Genomic DNA, 18,424 nt, shown 5'->3' with positions numbered 1-18,424 from the left:
TGTAGAGAACACTGGCTGGGAGTTTGGAGACCCAGGTTCAAGTCCTGTTGCAACTGCTGACTTCACTATACAACCTTGGGCAAGCCCCTTCCCATCTCACGACGGCAGTTCTTGGGTATAAAGAGGGGCAGATCATCTCCAAGGTTCCTCCTAAGAGAGTGAAACTGTGTTTTTAAGATTCCAGGTAGCAAAAATCCAATGTGTTTAATAATATTGCTTAGCATCCCACCTGATACATAGTAGATGCTCTCTTAATGTCTTTTGAGTAAGTAGAAGCAGTGATGTCTCTTTTGATGTATCTTCTAGATATGGCAAACCAGGCTGTAATGCAGAGACCTGTGACTACTTCCTCAGCTACCGGATGATAGGGGCTGATGTAGAATTTGAGCTGAGTGCAGACACAGATGGTTGGGTAGCAGTTGGATTCTCTTCAGACAAGAAAATGGTAAGATGCAAAACATGATAGAAGCTGATTTTTTCTCTTCAGTTGGCTGTGCTATTTTGATTTTAGAAGCAAGTTAATTGATCAAAGCAGTATAATGATCATATTAGTTATGGCTCTCTGATTGCAAGTTAAAAAAAAAAATTCAGTCTAGCTTAAATGAAAGGGTTGGCTATCAGAATCCAAGCTGTCTTGTGGCACCTCTATTCATCAGCTGTTTCCACAGTAAGGCTACAAGAAGAGACCCGCATGTTATAAGCCTTATATGGCTTACAACAATGAGCATGTATTGCTTGCTCACATGTGCATGGATTGACTGGGGTGCAGCTCATTTTAGGTGGGGCTCAGCTGGACTTGACTCCAGTCCATGAGTTGGGTTCAGGCTTTCTGTGTTTTCACTAGTCATCCAAGGTATATTTTTTTCATGGCAGAAGCAGAAGTGAAAGAACCACTTAAAAGAGGGAAAAACAACATTTTCCCCTCTCTACTCATATTCTCAATACAGAAAGAACATTTCTGTGACCAGATGTGTGGGGGTGTTCCCCCACACCCCAAGCATTTGTCCAGTGGACAGCTGGGTGTCCTCTTAATTCAATTTGTTTCTGACACTACCTACCTGGAGACAGAATCAGATCCCAAGGTTAAGGGTTCAACACACAAGACTGCCCCCATTTCAGACACCAGTCACAAGCCCCAGGTTGTGACCTGTATTTCTGACCAACCAGCTATAAATCTGGGGTGCCACCACCCCCTCACGTTCAGTTAATTTCCTGGAATGGCTCTCAGAACTCAGAGAAACACTTTACTCATTCATTCATTCATTCATTCAGATGGAGTTTCGCTCTTGTTGCTCAGGCTGGAGTGCAATGGTGTGACCTCAACTCACTGCAACCTGCACCTCCCAGGTTCAAGCGATTCTCCTGCTTCAGCCTCCCAAGTAGCTAGGATTACGGGCGCCTGCCACTACACCCAGCTAATTTTTTGTATTTTTAGTAGAGATGAGGTTTCCTCATGTTGGCCAGGCTGGTCTCAAACTCCTGACCTCAGGTGATCCACCCGCCTGGGCCTCCCAGAGTCCTCAGATTAAGGCATGAGCCACCATACCCAGCCTGCTTTACTCATTTATTATGAAGGCTATTACAAAGGATACAGATAAACAGTTAGATGGAAGAGACACTTAGGGAAAGGCATGGGGAAAGGAGTGAGGAGCTTCAACACTCTGTTGGGTGCACTACCCTTCAGGCACCTCCACCTGTTCAGCAATCTGGAAGCTCATCTGAACCCTGTCCTTTTGGGTTTTTTTGTTTTGTTTTGTTTTGTTTTTTTCGAGGCAGAGTCTCACTCTGTTGCCCAGGCTGGAGTACAGTGGCATGATCTCGTCTCACTGCTACCTTCGCTTCCTGGGTTCAAGCAATTTTTCTGCCTCGGGCTCCCAACATAGCTGGGATTACAGGCGTGCGCCACTGCACCCAGCTGATTTGTATAATTTTAGTAGAGATCGGGTTTCGCATGTTGGCCAGGCTAGTCTCGAACTCCTGGCCTCGAGCAGTCTGCCCCCCTCAGACTCCCAAAGTGCCGAAATTACAGGCACTTCCGTGCCTGGCCTCTTTTTGAATTTTTATGGAGGCTTCATTATAATAGGCATAATGGATTACATCAGGGAAGTTAAGAATTTGGTTCAACAATTTTGTCTTCCTCTGTACCCAGGGGCAAGTAAACATCTGGACCTCAGACAGGACAGTGGCCAGGCACAGGCGGGGCCTCAGGCACACAGGCAGCTGTCATTACTGGCCCCTGCTCTTCACTGAGCCTTGCTGCATTTTTTCTCTCTTTCCTCTGGGGCCCCATTCTTTGCCACTTCACTGGGCCAGGCTTGTTCCCAAATTATCAGACTTTCTCAGGCCTCTGTGCCTTTGCACTTGTTGCTGTTTCTGCCTAGAGCACCCTGCCCTTCTCTTCATCTGGTCTATTTTGAGGCTTGTGTAGGGCTACAGGGGAGAGAGAAGGGCGGCTCAGACCAAAGTTCCAGCAGTGACAGTGGTGAGAAGGGCTCAGATTTTGGATGTTTTGAAAGTAGCACTAACTGAGGCCGAGGTGGATCACCTGAGGTCAGGAGTTCGAGACCAGCCTGGCCAACATAGTGAAACCCCATCTCTGCTAAAAATACAAAAAATTAGCTGGGTGTGGGGGCGGGCGCCTATAATCACAGCTACTTGAGAGGCTGAGGCAGGAGAACCACTTGAACCCAGGTGGCGGAGGTTGCAGTGAGCTGAGATCGTACCATTACACTCCAGCCTGGGCAACAAGAGTAAAACTCTGTCTTTAAAAAAAAAAAAAAAGAAAACAAAGAAAATAGCACCAACTGGCTGGGCACGGTGACTCACACCTGTAATCCCAGCACTTTGGGAGGCCGAGGCAGGTAGATTGCTTGAGGTCAGGAGTTTGAGACCAGCCTGGCCAATGTGAAACCCTGTCTCTACTAAAAATACAAAACTTAGCCTGGTATGGTGGCAGGCGCCTGTAATCCCAGCTACTCGGGAGGCTGAGGCACGAGAATTGCTTGAGAGGCAGAGGTTGCAGTGAGCTGAGATCGCGCCATTGCACTTCACCCTGGGCAACAGAGCGAGACTCTGTCTCAAAAAAAAAAAAAAAGTAGTACTGACTGACAGGATTTGCAATTGGATATGGGTTGTAGGTGTGTTGTAGGAAAAGACTGGGAAGCCGTCTAAGCAGTGGCTGCTCTGGTGGCTTTATTCTTGGAGAGGTCACCAGGAGAATAGCCTTCAATGAGTTCTAGTCCAGGTGGTAAGACAATGGGTACAACTGGTAAGACTGCGTGGATAGATACTAGTCTACTTATCTCTTGCCCTAGAGGCAGTAGGAGAAACAGCAGGGCATGCCACACCCAGAAGCTGGCTTGCATTGAAAGTGACCACTTCCCATCCTAAATGCATTTGCACACGTGATGGGGCTGTTAAGGTGAGAGGAGTGAGGCAGAGTGAGGAACATTCAAATTTTGTTTGATATTTTGCTATCTAAAGGCCTATAAAGTATCTACTGTCATATTTTCTGTGAAAGTAGAGGTCTCTTTTTTTCTTGTATTATTCCAAGAAATAGCATAGATTAATTTTTTTTAAAGCCTAATGCATAGGAAAAACAAAATGCAACCCCTTTTTAAAAGCCTTTAACTTTTTTAAAATGGTGCATTATTAGCCGGGCGCAGTGGCTCACAATCCCAGAACTTTAGGAGGCCGAGGCGGGGAGATCACCAGAGGTCAGGAGTTTGAAACCAGCCTGGCCAACATGGTGAAGCCCTGTCTCTACTAAAAATACAAAAATTAGCTGGGCATGTTGGTGGGTGCCTGTAGTCCCAGCTATTCAGGAGGCTGAGACAGGAGAATTGCTTGAACCCAGGAGGCGGAGGTTGCAGTGAGCCGAGATCGCGCCACTGCACTCCAACCTGAGTGACAGTGAGACTCTGTCCGGGGGGGATAAAAAGGTACATTTGTGTGTGTGTGTGTGTGTGTGTGTGTGTGTGTGTGTGTTTTAATTAGACTTTATGTTTTACAGCAGTTTTAGGTTCACAGTGAAATGGAGCAGAAGGTACAGATTTCCCTTATACCCCCTGGGGAGCCTCCCTCATTGTCAACATCCTGCACAGGGTGGTACATGTGTTACAACTGATGAACACTTTTTTTGTAACTTTTTATTTTTTTGAGATGGAGTCTCACTGTATTGCCCAGGCTTGGAGTTCAGTGGCACTATCTCGGCTTACTGCAGCCTCCATCTCTCAGGTTCAAGCAATTCTCTTGCCTCAGCCTCCCGAGTAGCTGGGATTATAAGCACCCGCCACCACACCTAGCTAATTTTTGTATTTTAAGTAGAGACGAGGTTCCACCATGTTGGCCAGGCTGGTCTTGAACTCCTGACCTCAAGTGGTCTGCCTCAGCTTTCCACACTGCTGGGATTATAGGCGTGAGCCATCACACCCAACCAAACTTTTTAAACTTTTTAAAACTTGTTTTGAAAAAAATGTAAACCTATAGACAAACAGGAAGGATAGTACAGTAAACTCATATACAGAAAATCTAGATTAACAAGATAATAACTTTTTTATTGTGGTAAAATGCACATAACAAAATTAACTATTTTATTTTTTGTTGTTGTGTATTTTTATTATTATTATTATTATTTTGAGACAGGGTCTCACTCTATTGCCCAAGCTGCAGTGCAGTGGCACAAACAAGACTCACTGCAGCCTCAACCTCCCCAGCTCAAGTGATCCTCCTACCTTAGCCTCCTGAGTAGCTAGGACTACAGGCATGAGCCCCCAGGCCAAGCTAATTTTTTTATTTTTTGTAGAGATAGGGTCTCACTGTATTGCCTAGACTGGTCTCGAACTCCTGGGCTCAAATGATCCTCCTGTCTTGACTTCCCACGGTGTTGGGATTACAGGCGCCAGTCACCACATCTGGCCAGAATTGACCATTTTATTTTGTTTCTTTGAGACAGGGTGTCACTCTGTCATCCAGGCTGGAGTGCAGTGGCACCAAAATTTACGATTTTAAAGTGTCGATTCAGTGACATCGACTACATTCAGTGTTGTGCAACCATCACTACTTCCTAGTTCCAGAACTTTTTCATAAATAATGACATTAGCCACACATGCTTTATTCTCTCTACTACTGCTGCTACTGCTACAACTACTGATTATTATTTTTTGATTGTTATTTTCTGGAACTTTGGCATTTAAATAACAAATATCATAATCCTTTAACCCTAAATACTTAAGTAAGTATCTCCTAACATCAAGAATGTTCTCTTTTATTATATTGTTTATTAAATTCAGGAAGTTTATGATATGAGAGTATTATTAAATATATTGTTTGTTTTCATATGTTGCTACTTGTCCCAATACTGACCTGTAGGGAAATTTTGGGTTTATAGCCCAAATTTCTATGTAGGAACACCTAGAACTGCATTTTGTTGTCATGTGTATTTTGAAATAGTTTTTTAGCCTTTTTTTTTTCTTTTTTTGGTCTTTTATGACATTGACTCCTTGAAGATTATAGGCTAGGTTTTTTGTTTATTTTTTTGTAGAATGACCTTCAGTTGAGTTTGTCTTATTGTTTTCTCATGATTAGGTTGGTTTGTGTTTTGGGCAGGAATACCATATAGGTGGTAATGTCTTCTCCAAACATCAGTCAGGAGGCACTGAATGTCACGTATCGTGCTGGTAACTTCGGTCTCCTGGTTGAGACTTTTTAATGGCACTTAAAAGAATTTTTTTGGTGGGATTTCAAATTGCAGAGGTGATCAAATGTATATTTCTAGTGACCAGTGTGCAAAAGATGAACCTTTGACTTTTTTTTTTTCTTAATCATTTCTCATGTTAGGGTGGTGATGATGTCATGGCCTGCGTCCATGATGACAATGGCAGGGTCCGCATACAGCACTTCTATAATGTAGGCCAGTGGGCAAAGGAGATTCAGAGAAACCCTGCCAGAGATGAAGAAGGAGTTTTTGAGAATAATCGCGTCACCTGCAGATTTAAACGCCCTGTGAATGTTCCCAGAGATGAAACAATTGTTGATCTGCATTTGAGTTGGTATTATCTGTTTGCTTGGGGTCCAGCCATTCAGGGTAAGCTTACATTTTAGCATCTGGATTAAACACCAGACATCACTGTGCTTGTGTTCATTCTTAATTGAAGTCACACTGTGTGCACAAGAGAGCGATAAGCACTCTGGGTCATTTAAAGGAAAAGGAGATGCGACTCCTACCTTCAGAAGGTTATAATGGACTTATTATAATGGACTTATTATACAGACGAACAAATGAACAGTTATACACATGCAAAGCTACAGCAGTACAAGATAGTATGTCATGAGTGATGTGCTTAATGAAACAGATCATACATCTGCTGTATGTAGGGCTCTGTTGAATTCTCCCAGCATTCTCACTTACTCCTCACCATGTCCTTGAGAGGTATAGGTATTATTGTCCAGGTTTTAGAGAGATTAAGAAACTTGCTCAAGGTTATACAACTAATTAGTAGAAGAATTAAAATTCAATCCTAAGTGTCTGACCCCAAAGCCCATGAATACTCTTAACTCCTATGCTGTAAATATAAAAAGACTGAACAGGGGCAAGATGTGGTGGCTCACGCTATAATCCCAGCACTTTGGGAGGATGGTTTGAACCCAGGAGTTCAAGACCAGCCTGGACACTATAGTGAGACCCTGTCTCCATTCAAAAAAAAAAAAAGAGGAAGAAAGAAATAATAACAAGTACTGAACAGGAAGGGCTTCTGGAGACTTCTCCAGAGATTGATACCAGGCATTTCATTAGGGCCCACTTTGTGACTATTCTGTTAGTCACAAATCTACCAAATTATCCCATAGTTTAACCCATTACTCCTTAAATATTTATGTGTATAGGAATTACCTGGCTATATTGTTAAAGTGCAGTTTTCTGTAGGTTTTCCCCTCTCCTCTCCCCTCCCCTCCCTTCCCCTCCCCTCCTCTCCCAGGGTCTTGCTCCGTCACCCAGGCTGAAGTGCAATGAAACAATCACAGCTCACTGCAGCCTCCCCCTCCCAGGTTTAAGTGACCCTCCCACCTCAGCCTCCCAAGTAGCTGGGACTACAGGCATGCACCACCATGCCTGGCTAACTTTTTTTTTTCTTTTTTTGTAGACACGGGGTTTCGCCATATTGCGCAGGCTGGTCTTGAACTCCTGGGCTCAAGCGATCCACCAGCTTTGACCTCCCTGAGTGCTGGGATTACAGGTGTGAGCTACCGCACCTGGCAAGATTCTACATTTCTCATAAGCTCCCTAGTCATGCTGGTTCATTGATGACCTCATTTTGGGTGGCAAGACTCTGCAGCATTTCCCCAAAAAAGACCCAAGGATATCATGAGACCTTTTAGAGACTGCTAAAATCAAGTTACACTGAGCCTTGAGCATTCCTTCTGGTTGATTAGCCTGAGGGCCTGCTCAAGAATGGAAGTGAGTTTGGTTTGCAGTCCTTGCACTGAGAACTCATTCCGGCTCCTGGTAATTGCATCTTTCTTTACTGTGTGCTCATCAACTATGTGCTGCCTAATCTGATCTGGTTGTTTTTTTCCTTCAATTGGTTTCCACCGATCAGCCCAGAGATGACATAATCTACCTTTTATTTTGCCTGTTGCCAACTGGGAAGACACTTGGCTGCCTCCAGATTGGGGACACCTTTTCCATTTGCTAATTTCCCTGATTACCAACAGTGGCGCTGCAGTTATAACTTCAATTCCTTTCGGTACCCTGGGAAATAAATTATATCTCAGCCTGGAGAAATGGAGTCATCTAAAATAGTGGGATTTGAAGTCTAAAAATTTGAGTCTGAGTATTGGTTCTGCCCCCTTGGTAGCTGTATAATATTTAGCCTGTTATTTAATTTCTGAATTTCATTTCCTTATATCTAAAGTGGGGATAATAATACTTCCTATTCCATGGAATTATTGTAAGGATTAAGTGAAAACAAGTATTTTAAGTTGCTTTACCAATTGGAAAAAGCTGTATTTTCAGGTCATCTTTTTACATACATGGCAGATATGGCAGACTAGCCTAAAGTTCAAAACCTTCTCCAAATCTGGTCCTGCTTTACCTGATAAGCTCTCTCAAGACTTCTGTTCTTCTCACTAACTCTAAGCAAACAGGCACATTCGTACCCCATATACAGGCTTCTGCTTTTCTTGTTTCCTGAATACCCTTCTTTTTTTTTTTTTTTTTTTTTTGAGATGGAATCTCACTCTGTTGCCCAGACTGGAGTGCAATGGCATGGTCTTGGCTCAGTTCAACCTCAGCTTCCCAGGTTCAAGCGATTCTCCTGCCTCAGCCTCCCGAGTAGCTGGGATTACAGGCACCCACCACCACACCCAGCTAACTTTTGTATTTTTAGTAGAGATGGGTGTCACCATGTTGGCCAGGCGGGTCTCAAACTCCTGACCTCGTGATCTGCCCACCTCAGCCTCCTAAGTGCTGGGATTACCGGCATGAGCCACCACTCCTGGCCTCCTGAATGCCCTTTTAATGCCTCTTTACTGATTATATCCTACTCATTCTCCTAAGGTCTCTGTAAGGGGAAAAACTTTGAACTAAGGCTTGAAAGGGGTATGAGGTTGGATTTCACTCAAGGAAGGCATGAACTGTAGACACATAGTTGAGCAGCCCATGCAGGTGACCAATGAGCTGAGGTTAGGTAGGAGAGGTGAGTGGGATCTATTGAGAGAAAAGTCTTCTCTGTTACCCAGTCTGGAATGCAGTGAAACAATCACAGCTCACTGCAGCCTCCACCTCCCAGGTTTAAGTGATCCTCCCCGCTCAGCCTCCCAAGTATCTGAAACTACAGGCATACAAACCTGAGAAGTTTGATTTTTGCTAACTGGGGCCAGCACGGACACTAAGCAGGGACCTGGACATGACAAGTTTGGCAGGGCTTCCCTAGCAGATAGGACCTTAAAAACCCTCACTCTGAGCCCTATTCCTAAGGAGACCTTTGCACTGAATGCATATGCCTTAGTCTCCCTAACCCAAGTTTCATATGGATTATTCAGAAGGTCAGATGCTTTCAATCAACTGAAGATTATTAAATATATTTTAACACAGTCTGTACTTCTTGCCACTTGTAACCAAATTAAAAGAAAGTTTCCCATCGAAAGACTTGTTTGGTACCTTAATCATCCCACTTTCTGTACCATTCTACCCTAATCTGCCAGACACACAGACACACACCCAGCATACCACACTCCCTCTGGCATGGCCTGGGCAGGCTACTAAGTGTCCCACAGACAGTAGAGGAGGGCTTCCATCTGTAAGGGAGATGTTAGGAGTTGCTGATGATCCATATATATACACATGTATATATATGTGTACACATGTACACATCCATACATATATATGTATATGTTGATGATATACCTATATATACAAGATAGATTTGAAGGAAAAAAGTTAGTAGTCTCTGCTGTTTGAAAGAAAAATATAGTTTGCCCTTTTGGGTATTAATAAGACAAAACTCATTAGAGCCATTTAAAGAAGACAATCATACAATAATCATAATCATACGATATTGTATGATTATGACTAGGAGGCTTAAAATTTGGATGCCAGGAAACAGACCAACAGCATTGTTCCTATAGGGGAGTGCAGATTAATGAGAACTAGTCTTTTTGGATAAATTTAACTAATTTCTATGTTCTTCATCATATGTACAATGATAGAGAATTCTGATAACTCAAATACCTGAATCCAGATCTTTGTAACCACTGCTTATGTATTCAACACTAAATAGACTTTTGATTTTTCCATTGTTTGCCTATACCATTATAAATCTGTTCTTTTTCAATTGCCCCCCACCCTTCTCCTTTTTTCTTAAAGGCTCTATCACTCGACATGATATAGACTCACCACCAGCTTCAGAGCGTGTTGTCAGTATTTACAAGTATGAAGACATTTTTATGCCATCAGCTGCCTATCAAACCTTCTCATCTCCATTTTGTTTGCTTCTGATTGTTGCTCTGACCTTCTACCTATTGATGGGAACCCCCTAACCACAACTGCAGGGCCAACAGATTACATGGATTGGGAAGTCTTTAGTATAAATATATTTTTAAAGAATATCCAGTATAATTTTAGCTTCAATTATTTAAGAAAAAAAACCCTCATATAATTTCAGCTTTTTGGGAGAAAGAACAAGCTTCTTTTCTAGTCAAAGAAGATTGTTTAATAATGACCCTATACTTTTGGAATGTACTTACACCTTTTCTAAGCACTTTCAAATATGTTTTCTTCTTTAACTTCGCAACATCTGTGAGTTGGATTGATGAAAATTATGATTGCCATCTTCCTGAATGGGATTTGAGACCCAAAAAGACCGCCTTTTTATGATCCACATACCATATAACTTTGGCTAGAAATGAAAAATAGAAAGGCAGAGAAATAATTAGGTATAGAAATAATGTCTCAAAACAGTCTTAACTATGAGTGCCATAGCACAGAGAGTTATTTTGAGTATTACTAGGGAGAACTTTACTGAATGTCATAAGTTCACAGTCAGCCTTTTGGGGAGAAGAACTTTCAAATCTCCGTAAAGCAGAAGTGCTTTTGGATATTACGCAGCCAGTGGGGAGATTGGAGGAAAATACAATGATACGAAAATAGTTCATATTTATTTGAAATTTTGGCCAAGCACGGTGGCTCACGCCTGTAATCCCAGCACTTTAGGAGGCCGAGATAGGCAGATCACCTGAGGTCAGGAGTTCGAGACCAGCCCGGCCAACATGGTGAAACCCCATCTCTATTAAAAAGTACAAAAATGAGCCAGGCGTGGTGGTGCACACCTGTAATCCCAGCTACTCAGGAGGCTGAGGCAGGAGAATTGCTGGAACCCAGGAGGCGGAGGTTGCAGTGAGTCGAGATTGTGCCACTGTACTCCAGCCTAGGTGACAGAGCCAGACTCTGTCTCAAAAATAACTAACTAAATAATATTTATTTGAAATTTCTTCTCAGTTAGAGAGTAGCTATGATAAAACATTTTTACTTATTTGGAAAGGTTAGAGACCAAACTGTGAGCATTCCTGAAGATGTAAAGTTGTGTTAATGATATTTTTTAAAAAAAGGGAATTCTTAGCAGTTAAAATTTGAACTTTTCTACCACTGAATTTTATAAAACTAAGGTATTCATCTGTGGTTACAGTGAATTCTCTTGTCAGAGCCAGCATGCATTAAGTATGATTTAAAATGTTTTGTATTTTTTTTTTTTTTGAGATGAATTTTCCGTCTTGTCACCCAGACTGGAGTACAACAGCATGATCTCAACTCACTGCAACCTCCACCTCCCAGATTCAAGCGATTCTCCTGCCTCAGCCTCCTGAGTAGCTGGGATTACAGGCACGTGCCACTATGCCTGGCTAATTTTTTTGTATTTATAGTAGAGACAGAGTTTCACCATGTTAGTCAGGCTGGTCTCGAACTCCTGACCTCAGGTGATCGCCTGCCTTGGCCTCCCAAAGTGCTGGGATTACAGGTGTGAGCCACGGCGCCTCGCCTAAAAATGTATTATATCAGACAAAACATCTTAGTAAAAATTTAGGGCATTTTAATAATAAGCCAACAGCTTTTGAGACTGTAGAGATTTAGAGTAGAATTTTTTTTTATGAGGTGGCTTTTTAAAAAAAATTTGAAAATGGGAAAATGACCCATAAAGTGAATTCACCTAGAATATCCATTTAAAATGTTCAGACTTGTGGCTGAGTGCGGTGGTTCACACCTGTAATCCCAGCACTTTGGGAGGCTGAGGCAGGCGGGTCACCTGAGGTCAGGAGTTCGAGACCAGCCTGACCAACATGGCAAAACCTTGTCTCTACTAAAAATACAAAAATTAACCGGGTGTGGTGGTACACGCCTGTAATCCCAGCTACTAGGGAAGCTGAGACACGAGAATCACTTGAACCTGGGAGGCAGAGTTTACAGTGAACTGAGATTGCACCACTCACACTCTAGCCTGGGCAACAGAGGGAGACCCTGTCTCAAAAAAATAAGTAAAATAAAATGTTCAGACTTAAAAACTGGACAGGTAGTCAGCATAATTCATAATAATGCCTTCACATATGCTTTTTTTCTAAAGGAGCCCCAAAGTTCCTTTGTTCCAAATGTCTGTGCTAACAGCCCATTTTGAGGAGAGAAGTCTGCAGGTATAGTTAGTGTTGCTGAGACATTTCCACTGTGGCATTCTAGAGTTCTCTGGCTTGCCCTTGTTGCTTTAAAGCTGGTTCCAACTCTGTGGGCTTTATGATTGAACAACACTGGTGATTGTGATTTCTAATACCACCCTCCAGGTTCATGTCACAGGTGAAAGTCTGCCTGTGAGGAGAGCTTTCACATTCTCCTGGAGTTGAACCAAAATAAGGAAAACATCAACAAGCACAGTTACCAAAAGTTTGCAAGGGACAGAGGAGAAATACTGTTCATTGCAGATGGGGAGAAATTAAATGACATCAAGTGCATAATGGAACTGGGTAGGATTCAAACTCAGGTCCCCTGGTTCAAGTCCTTGACTTCACTCTGGTCATGGCTAAGTCTGGCCTGTGCCTCATCTTCTCAGCTCTAGCGGCTGTTTAGAGGTGAAGATACTGATAGGCAGGCACCCACGTTGTAAATAAGAAGCAAATATTTTTATATTTCTCTCTCTTATGTGTATAATATTTGAGCTATAAACAGGTTAAAACGAAAGAGAGACTTCAGCTTAGTAGCAGGCAGGGAAGGAAGAAGTGAATGCAGCTTCCTTCCTCTTACATTTCTAATCAAGCTAATTATTTCACTAATATTTCTCATTTGATTACCTGTTTTGCTTATTTATGCTTAGAACTTTCAGTGACTTCTCAGTGCCATTAAGGTAAAATGAAGTCATTTCTGTGACCTGCAATATCATCGTTTGCCACTTCTCCCCATTTGCTATGTCTTAGCAAGACCGAGAGGCTCTCAGTTCTTCAGACCTGCTCTATCTCACCTCTCATTTTGTTCATATTCTCCACCTCTTGTGCTTGATGAACTCCTACTCACCTATCAGGTCACAACTTAAATATTTTTTCCTCCAGATCTCTGGACTACATAGGTCCAGGCCCCTATCAAATGCTCCCATAGCACATTAGGCTTCCTCAGCAACATGCTCATCATACTTTTCTAGAATTGCTGGCTTGTCTTCCTTGTTATCTCCCTAATGCAGAGACCATTACTCATCATTGTAGCAGACATTTATCCATAGCAGGCACTCAGCAAACATTTGTGGAATGAATGTATATGTGAAACTCTACTTTTATGGCAAGTTTGTTTGGTTCAGAAGGCTTGCCTTTCATGTATATTATGAGACTGGCCAACATTTTTATATTCTTCCTCCTGTGCTCAAACCGTAAATAATTATGTTAGCAAACACTGAACTTTGTCTTTTGAAAAATAAATAGAAACATCCTTAGTAACAGTACTAACAAGAATTCACACCAGTGATACAGATGGCCTTTGACCATTATCTCAGAGAACAACCAATTGATAGACATGCTGAAGTAGTAACTCCGCAGACTTCAGTTTCATTCATCCCTACTTAATATAAGAGAATTAACTTCTATTTTATGTCTGTATTCCCATTTTCTAATATACTACTTGTCACAGAGGAGATGCCCAACCAGTGTTTTCTGTAAAGCACTTGAACTGATTAATAATAATGCTAGTGAAATGTATTTATTGCTGCTCTAAGCACTTTACACGAATTAACTCATTTAATCCTTACCGCAACCATAGGAAGTAGATTCTATTATTTATCCAATTTTTTTTTTTTTTTTTTTTTTTTTTTTTTTTGAGACGGAGTCTCACGCTGTTGCCCAGGCTGGAGTACAGTGGCGTGATCTCCGCTCACTGCAAGCTCCGCCTCCTGGGTTCACGCCATTCTCCTGCCTCAGCCTCCTGAGTAGCTAGGACTACAGGCGCCCGCCACCGCGCCCGGCTAATTTTTTGTATTTTTAGTAGAGACGGGGTTTCACTGTGGTCTCGATCTCCTGACCTTGTGATCCGCCCGCCTCGGCCTCCCAAAGTGCTGGGATTACAGGCTTGAGCCACCGCGCCCAGCCTTATTTATCCAATTTTACAGATGAAAAAACTGAGGCTGGTCATTTGACATAAATTACCAGTGCTGGCCAGGACTTTAGAGACCATTTAATCCAATGCTCTTATTTTACAGAGGTGCAGCTGAAGCCTAAGTAAGTGATATGATTTCCTACACATTCATGCACCTTCATGCACATCCACTAAAACTTCTATTAAATGGAACCGACTATCCACACTCCAATTAGCTAGGTGCCTTCTCCCCCCCCCCCCATTTAGTAATTTACAATTAATTGGAGGACTTTTTATAGTTATATTTAGAGGAAAGGAGCATGTTTTACTTTATATCAACTTTCTTCTCTGCTGAAAAACATTTTGATTCTTTATTTCGCCAGTCATTTTAGTTCTTTCAATAGGGTTAATACACAGATCAAACAAGACTTAAATACATTTTTAACAATTTGACAATTTAAAAGTGAATTGCCTAAAACCTAGGTCTTCTAAGTTGGAGCCCAATGCTTTTTTTATTGCTCCACTGTAGTCAAAGGTGAATATATAAACGTGATTTCAGATAAAATGCAGAAGCTGTATTTAATTAAGTTGGCTTTTGTCATGAAAGAAATCAGAAAGTTTGGACAACTCAGGAATGGATTTCCATCCTAGATGGTACTTACTACTATTTCTGGAATTAAGTTTACTGTCTATATTCAGGATTTTGTGCATAAGAGATGTGACCACTGAGGTTGTGTGTCATTCTTAGTTCTAATCCAAGGGTCAGCAAACTTAGTCTCTGTTAAGGGTCAGATACTAGTTTTTTGGCTTTTCAGTCTGTTTGGCTCTGCTATAAACAATACATAAATGAATGAGCATGGCTATGTTCCAATTAAATTTAACTGACACTGAACTTTGAATTTCATATGCTTTTCAAATGTCACAAATGTTTTCCTTTTGATTTTTTTTTTAAAAGCCATTAAAAAATCCAAAGACCATTCTTAGCTTGCAGTCTGCACAAAAACAGGAAGCGGGCTGGGTTTGCTGATGGATTGTGGTTTTCCCACCCTTGTTCTTAGACAGGGACACACCAATATATCATGAATGTTGTAAAGGATACTGCCAGTAATGTATTATTACTGGTTAGTTGTAAGAAGATCAAAGTTAGTGAATAATTTGTTTTTAAAATGAATTATTGTTGATTTATTTTTATAAATAAATGGCACAGGGCATTCTCATGCTCTTGCATTCTAATATAATTTTCTGGAATTGATGCAAAAGTGGTGGCAGTAAAGTACAGAGCTGACTAAGCAGCAGTTTTGTCTTAAGTGTGGTGATCGTGGACAACGATTACTGCTGAACTGCTCTTCATGGTAAGGATTTCGGTGTTTCAGAGTAATTCATTAACCTAGAGATGTTTTAAAAAGTTGTATCAAAATCTGCTGCACCATGGGAGTGTTTTACACGTGTGATGTACATCTACCTTATGTACCATAATGGAAAAATGTTTGAGAACCACTGCACTAGGCCAAAGGCTGGGATGTGTATACTTTGCTGTCGTGTATAATTGTATGTCCTTGTTCTCTAAACAGAATTGGTTATGTTTACTGAACAGTTAGGTGGTTCTCTGTGTGTTTATATACACAGATGATCCCCAAATTGGATGGTTCAACTTCAGAGTTTTCAAACTTACAATAATATGAAAGTGATATACATTCGGTACACTCCTACAACTTACAATGGGGTTATGTCCCATAAGTGTTTGACTTATGATATTTTTCAACTTACGATTGATGGGTTTGCTGAGACGTAACCCTCTTGTAACTTGAGGAGCATCTGTATATTTGTACATACATGATGGTGTGTGTTTATACATAAATGCCTGTATATACACACCATGAGCATTTGAAGGTCTTTGTCAAGGTTATTTCTGTTTCTGATCTCTTGCGTACTGTAAAACCCAAGAGATAGAACATTATGCATATTACAGGCAAAACTATGCTTGAGTTTATAGCAATGTAGTTTGTAGAAAGGATTCCTGGATCTTTTACTAAGCCTTGCTTCCTCCATTCAACATTATGTGAATTGTTAAGAACATATAAAGTACCACTGTTGAATGTGACTTTTCTATACTGTTAGTTAAGAAACCGAGACTAGTGTTAGCTGAGTAACTGGCATGTTGATGCAACCTATACAGGTTTTGTATTTAATTAGGTTCCTTATTCAGTTATTCAAGTATCCAGTTATTTAGTTTCAAGTTAGATTTCTTTGTTTTTATATTTAATAAAAGACTTGCATATAAGTTCCTCTTCAGGAAAATAGTGGCTAGGCTAGTGTGATTTTTAAGTATGTCTGGCAACTCAAAATGTAATGGAATCATCAAGCTATTTGGGATTTTTAACATAAAATACACTGCTGCTTGATTAATGTGTTCAGTTTTCCCCTGGATATTTGCTATTAGGCTGATAGCCATTCAGTTGGATTCTTCTGGAGAGTAATTGATTCTCTAAGGTAATGGGGTGCTGCAGTGGGTGTGGCATTCACCCAGGTCACTAGAGTCCTACCTGTTTCATCACATAGAAGGCCCTGGCCATGGGGAAGAGTGAATGCAGCTTCTCCGGATGCCTTATTCCCACAGACATGCTGATATGCTGGAACAATCTGGCTCCAGGAGTATTAATATACTTTTTTGAGACTGTCTACAAAATACTATTTTGTAAAAACTATGCCTTTACATAGACATTGATAGGTTATATTTCTTTTATAACAATTGTGTACCTAATGTTCGATTGTGATTAATTTTGAGATTTATGTATATTTATAAGCCTGTCTCATGTAAATTTTTACTCTAAGATGTGTAGCACATTACTAATAAAGACATGGATTTCTATTTATGTAAAGTAATTGTAGCAATATTCCTAGATGCTACCTAAATGATTGTTCTGTCCGTTTGCCATCATAAATACTTTTATCTTTGGATGATTATGTTAGTCAGAATATGTTAACTAGGTTTAAACTTTAAAATAAGAATTCGCAACGTAGTTTGAAATTCTTCCTGTTGATGTAATTAAAGTTAGTTTATAATTCCTTATTGCTTTGCTCTGGTACATTTTTCTTTTTCTGTTTCTTGTTTTAAATCTTTCATCAGTAAAGTCACTCTCATTTCTCCCTGAATCTATAGACCTTGGAGAAGACGATAGCCTGTCTTGTCTGACAGAGGAAAATCATGTTGCTGTCATCAGGTAAAAATCCCTGTAGAGACACAATTTGTAAAATGTAATCTTACATTTATAGCTTTGGTTTAATACTTTATTAGGTAGTGAATGGAGGCCTATAATCCCATTTCAAGTGTATCATTTGGTTAATTCACATGGCCAGCTCTAAGAATTTCAATTATCGGCCTTATTGGCAACTAAATCATATAATATGTTGAGAATAATTAGAGTTTAGTTGTAGAGCATAATGAACCACCAGGGAGGTCGTTGAGCTGCCAGTACTACAGGGGCTAGCTTGAGAAGATCAAGGAATGGCACGTTAAGAAAGAATCAGGCATTACCACATTCTGCATTCGAGGCTCTAATTTTCACACACACACACACACAAAACTTCAAATATTTTGTCCTTTGTTTAGTAGTTCTGCTTGTTCCGTGTAGTATTTATTTTGCAGGATCCTGAGTGGGTAGCCCAGCTGTGAAACCTGAGCCTGGCTGGTGTTTGACTTGGAGATTTCTTAGGGCTCAGTCACAGGTACGAGGATCAGATGATCAGATGATAAGCTATAAGAAGAGACAGAGGAACTGCAATGGACATAAGAGTCACCTGCATCCAGGAGGTTAAGAAGCTTTCACCACTCATTCAATCAATCAATCAATCAATATTTATTTATGTATTATTTTATTTGTTGATTTATTTTTATTTATTTATTTTGAGAGAGTTGTCCTCTGTCGCCCAGGCTGGAGTGCAATGGCGCAATCTCGGCTCACTGCAAGCTCCACCTCCCAGGTTCATGCCATTCTCCTGCCTCAGCCTCCTGAGTAGCTGACACTGTAGGCGCCTGCCACCACGCCCAGCTAATTTTTTCTATTTTTTAGTAGAGACGGGGTTTCACCATGTTAGCCAGGATGGTCTCGATCTCCTGACCTCGTGATCCGCCCGCCTTGGCCTCCCAAAGTGTTGGGATTACAGGCTTGAGCCACCGCACCCAGCCTATTTTACTTTTTTTAGACAGGGTCTTGCTCTGTCACCCAGGCCAGAGTGCAGTGGCACGATCAGAGCTCACTGCAGCCTCGACCTCGTGGGCTCAAAAGATCCTCCCACTCAACCTCCCAAAGTGCTGGGATTACAGGTGTGAGCCAC

At 41.2% G+C, this 18,424-nt stretch overlaps 1 protein-coding gene across 3 annotated transcripts in view; it reads left to right on the top strand.

Moving 5' to 3' along the window:
- The window catches only part of LOC105481050 (ferric chelate reductase 1 like), a 37,515-nt gene extending 20,356 nt beyond the window's left edge, over positions 1-17,159 (top strand). For 2 of the 3 annotated variants that reach the window (XM_011740299.3, XM_071078122.1), the window contains exons 3-5: positions 307-445; positions 5,839-6,085; positions 9,863-17,159. In XM_011740299.3, the coding sequence (XP_011738601.2) occupies positions 307-445; positions 5,839-6,085; positions 9,863-10,035 (559 nt within the window). In that variant the 3' untranslated portion in view covers positions 10,036-17,159. The other variant, XM_071078123.1, reaches the window with a different exon arrangement.
- The last annotated feature ends 1,265 nt before the right edge of the window (positions 17,160-18,424 follow it).

Source organism: Macaca nemestrina, chromosome 14 (assembly GCF_043159975.1).
Source record: "Macaca nemestrina isolate mMacNem1 chromosome 14, mMacNem.hap1, whole genome shotgun sequence".
NCBI classification, from domain to species: domain Eukaryota; kingdom Metazoa; phylum Chordata; class Mammalia; order Primates; family Cercopithecidae; genus Macaca; species Macaca nemestrina.
This window is presented reverse-complemented; position numbering and strand designations above follow the sequence as displayed.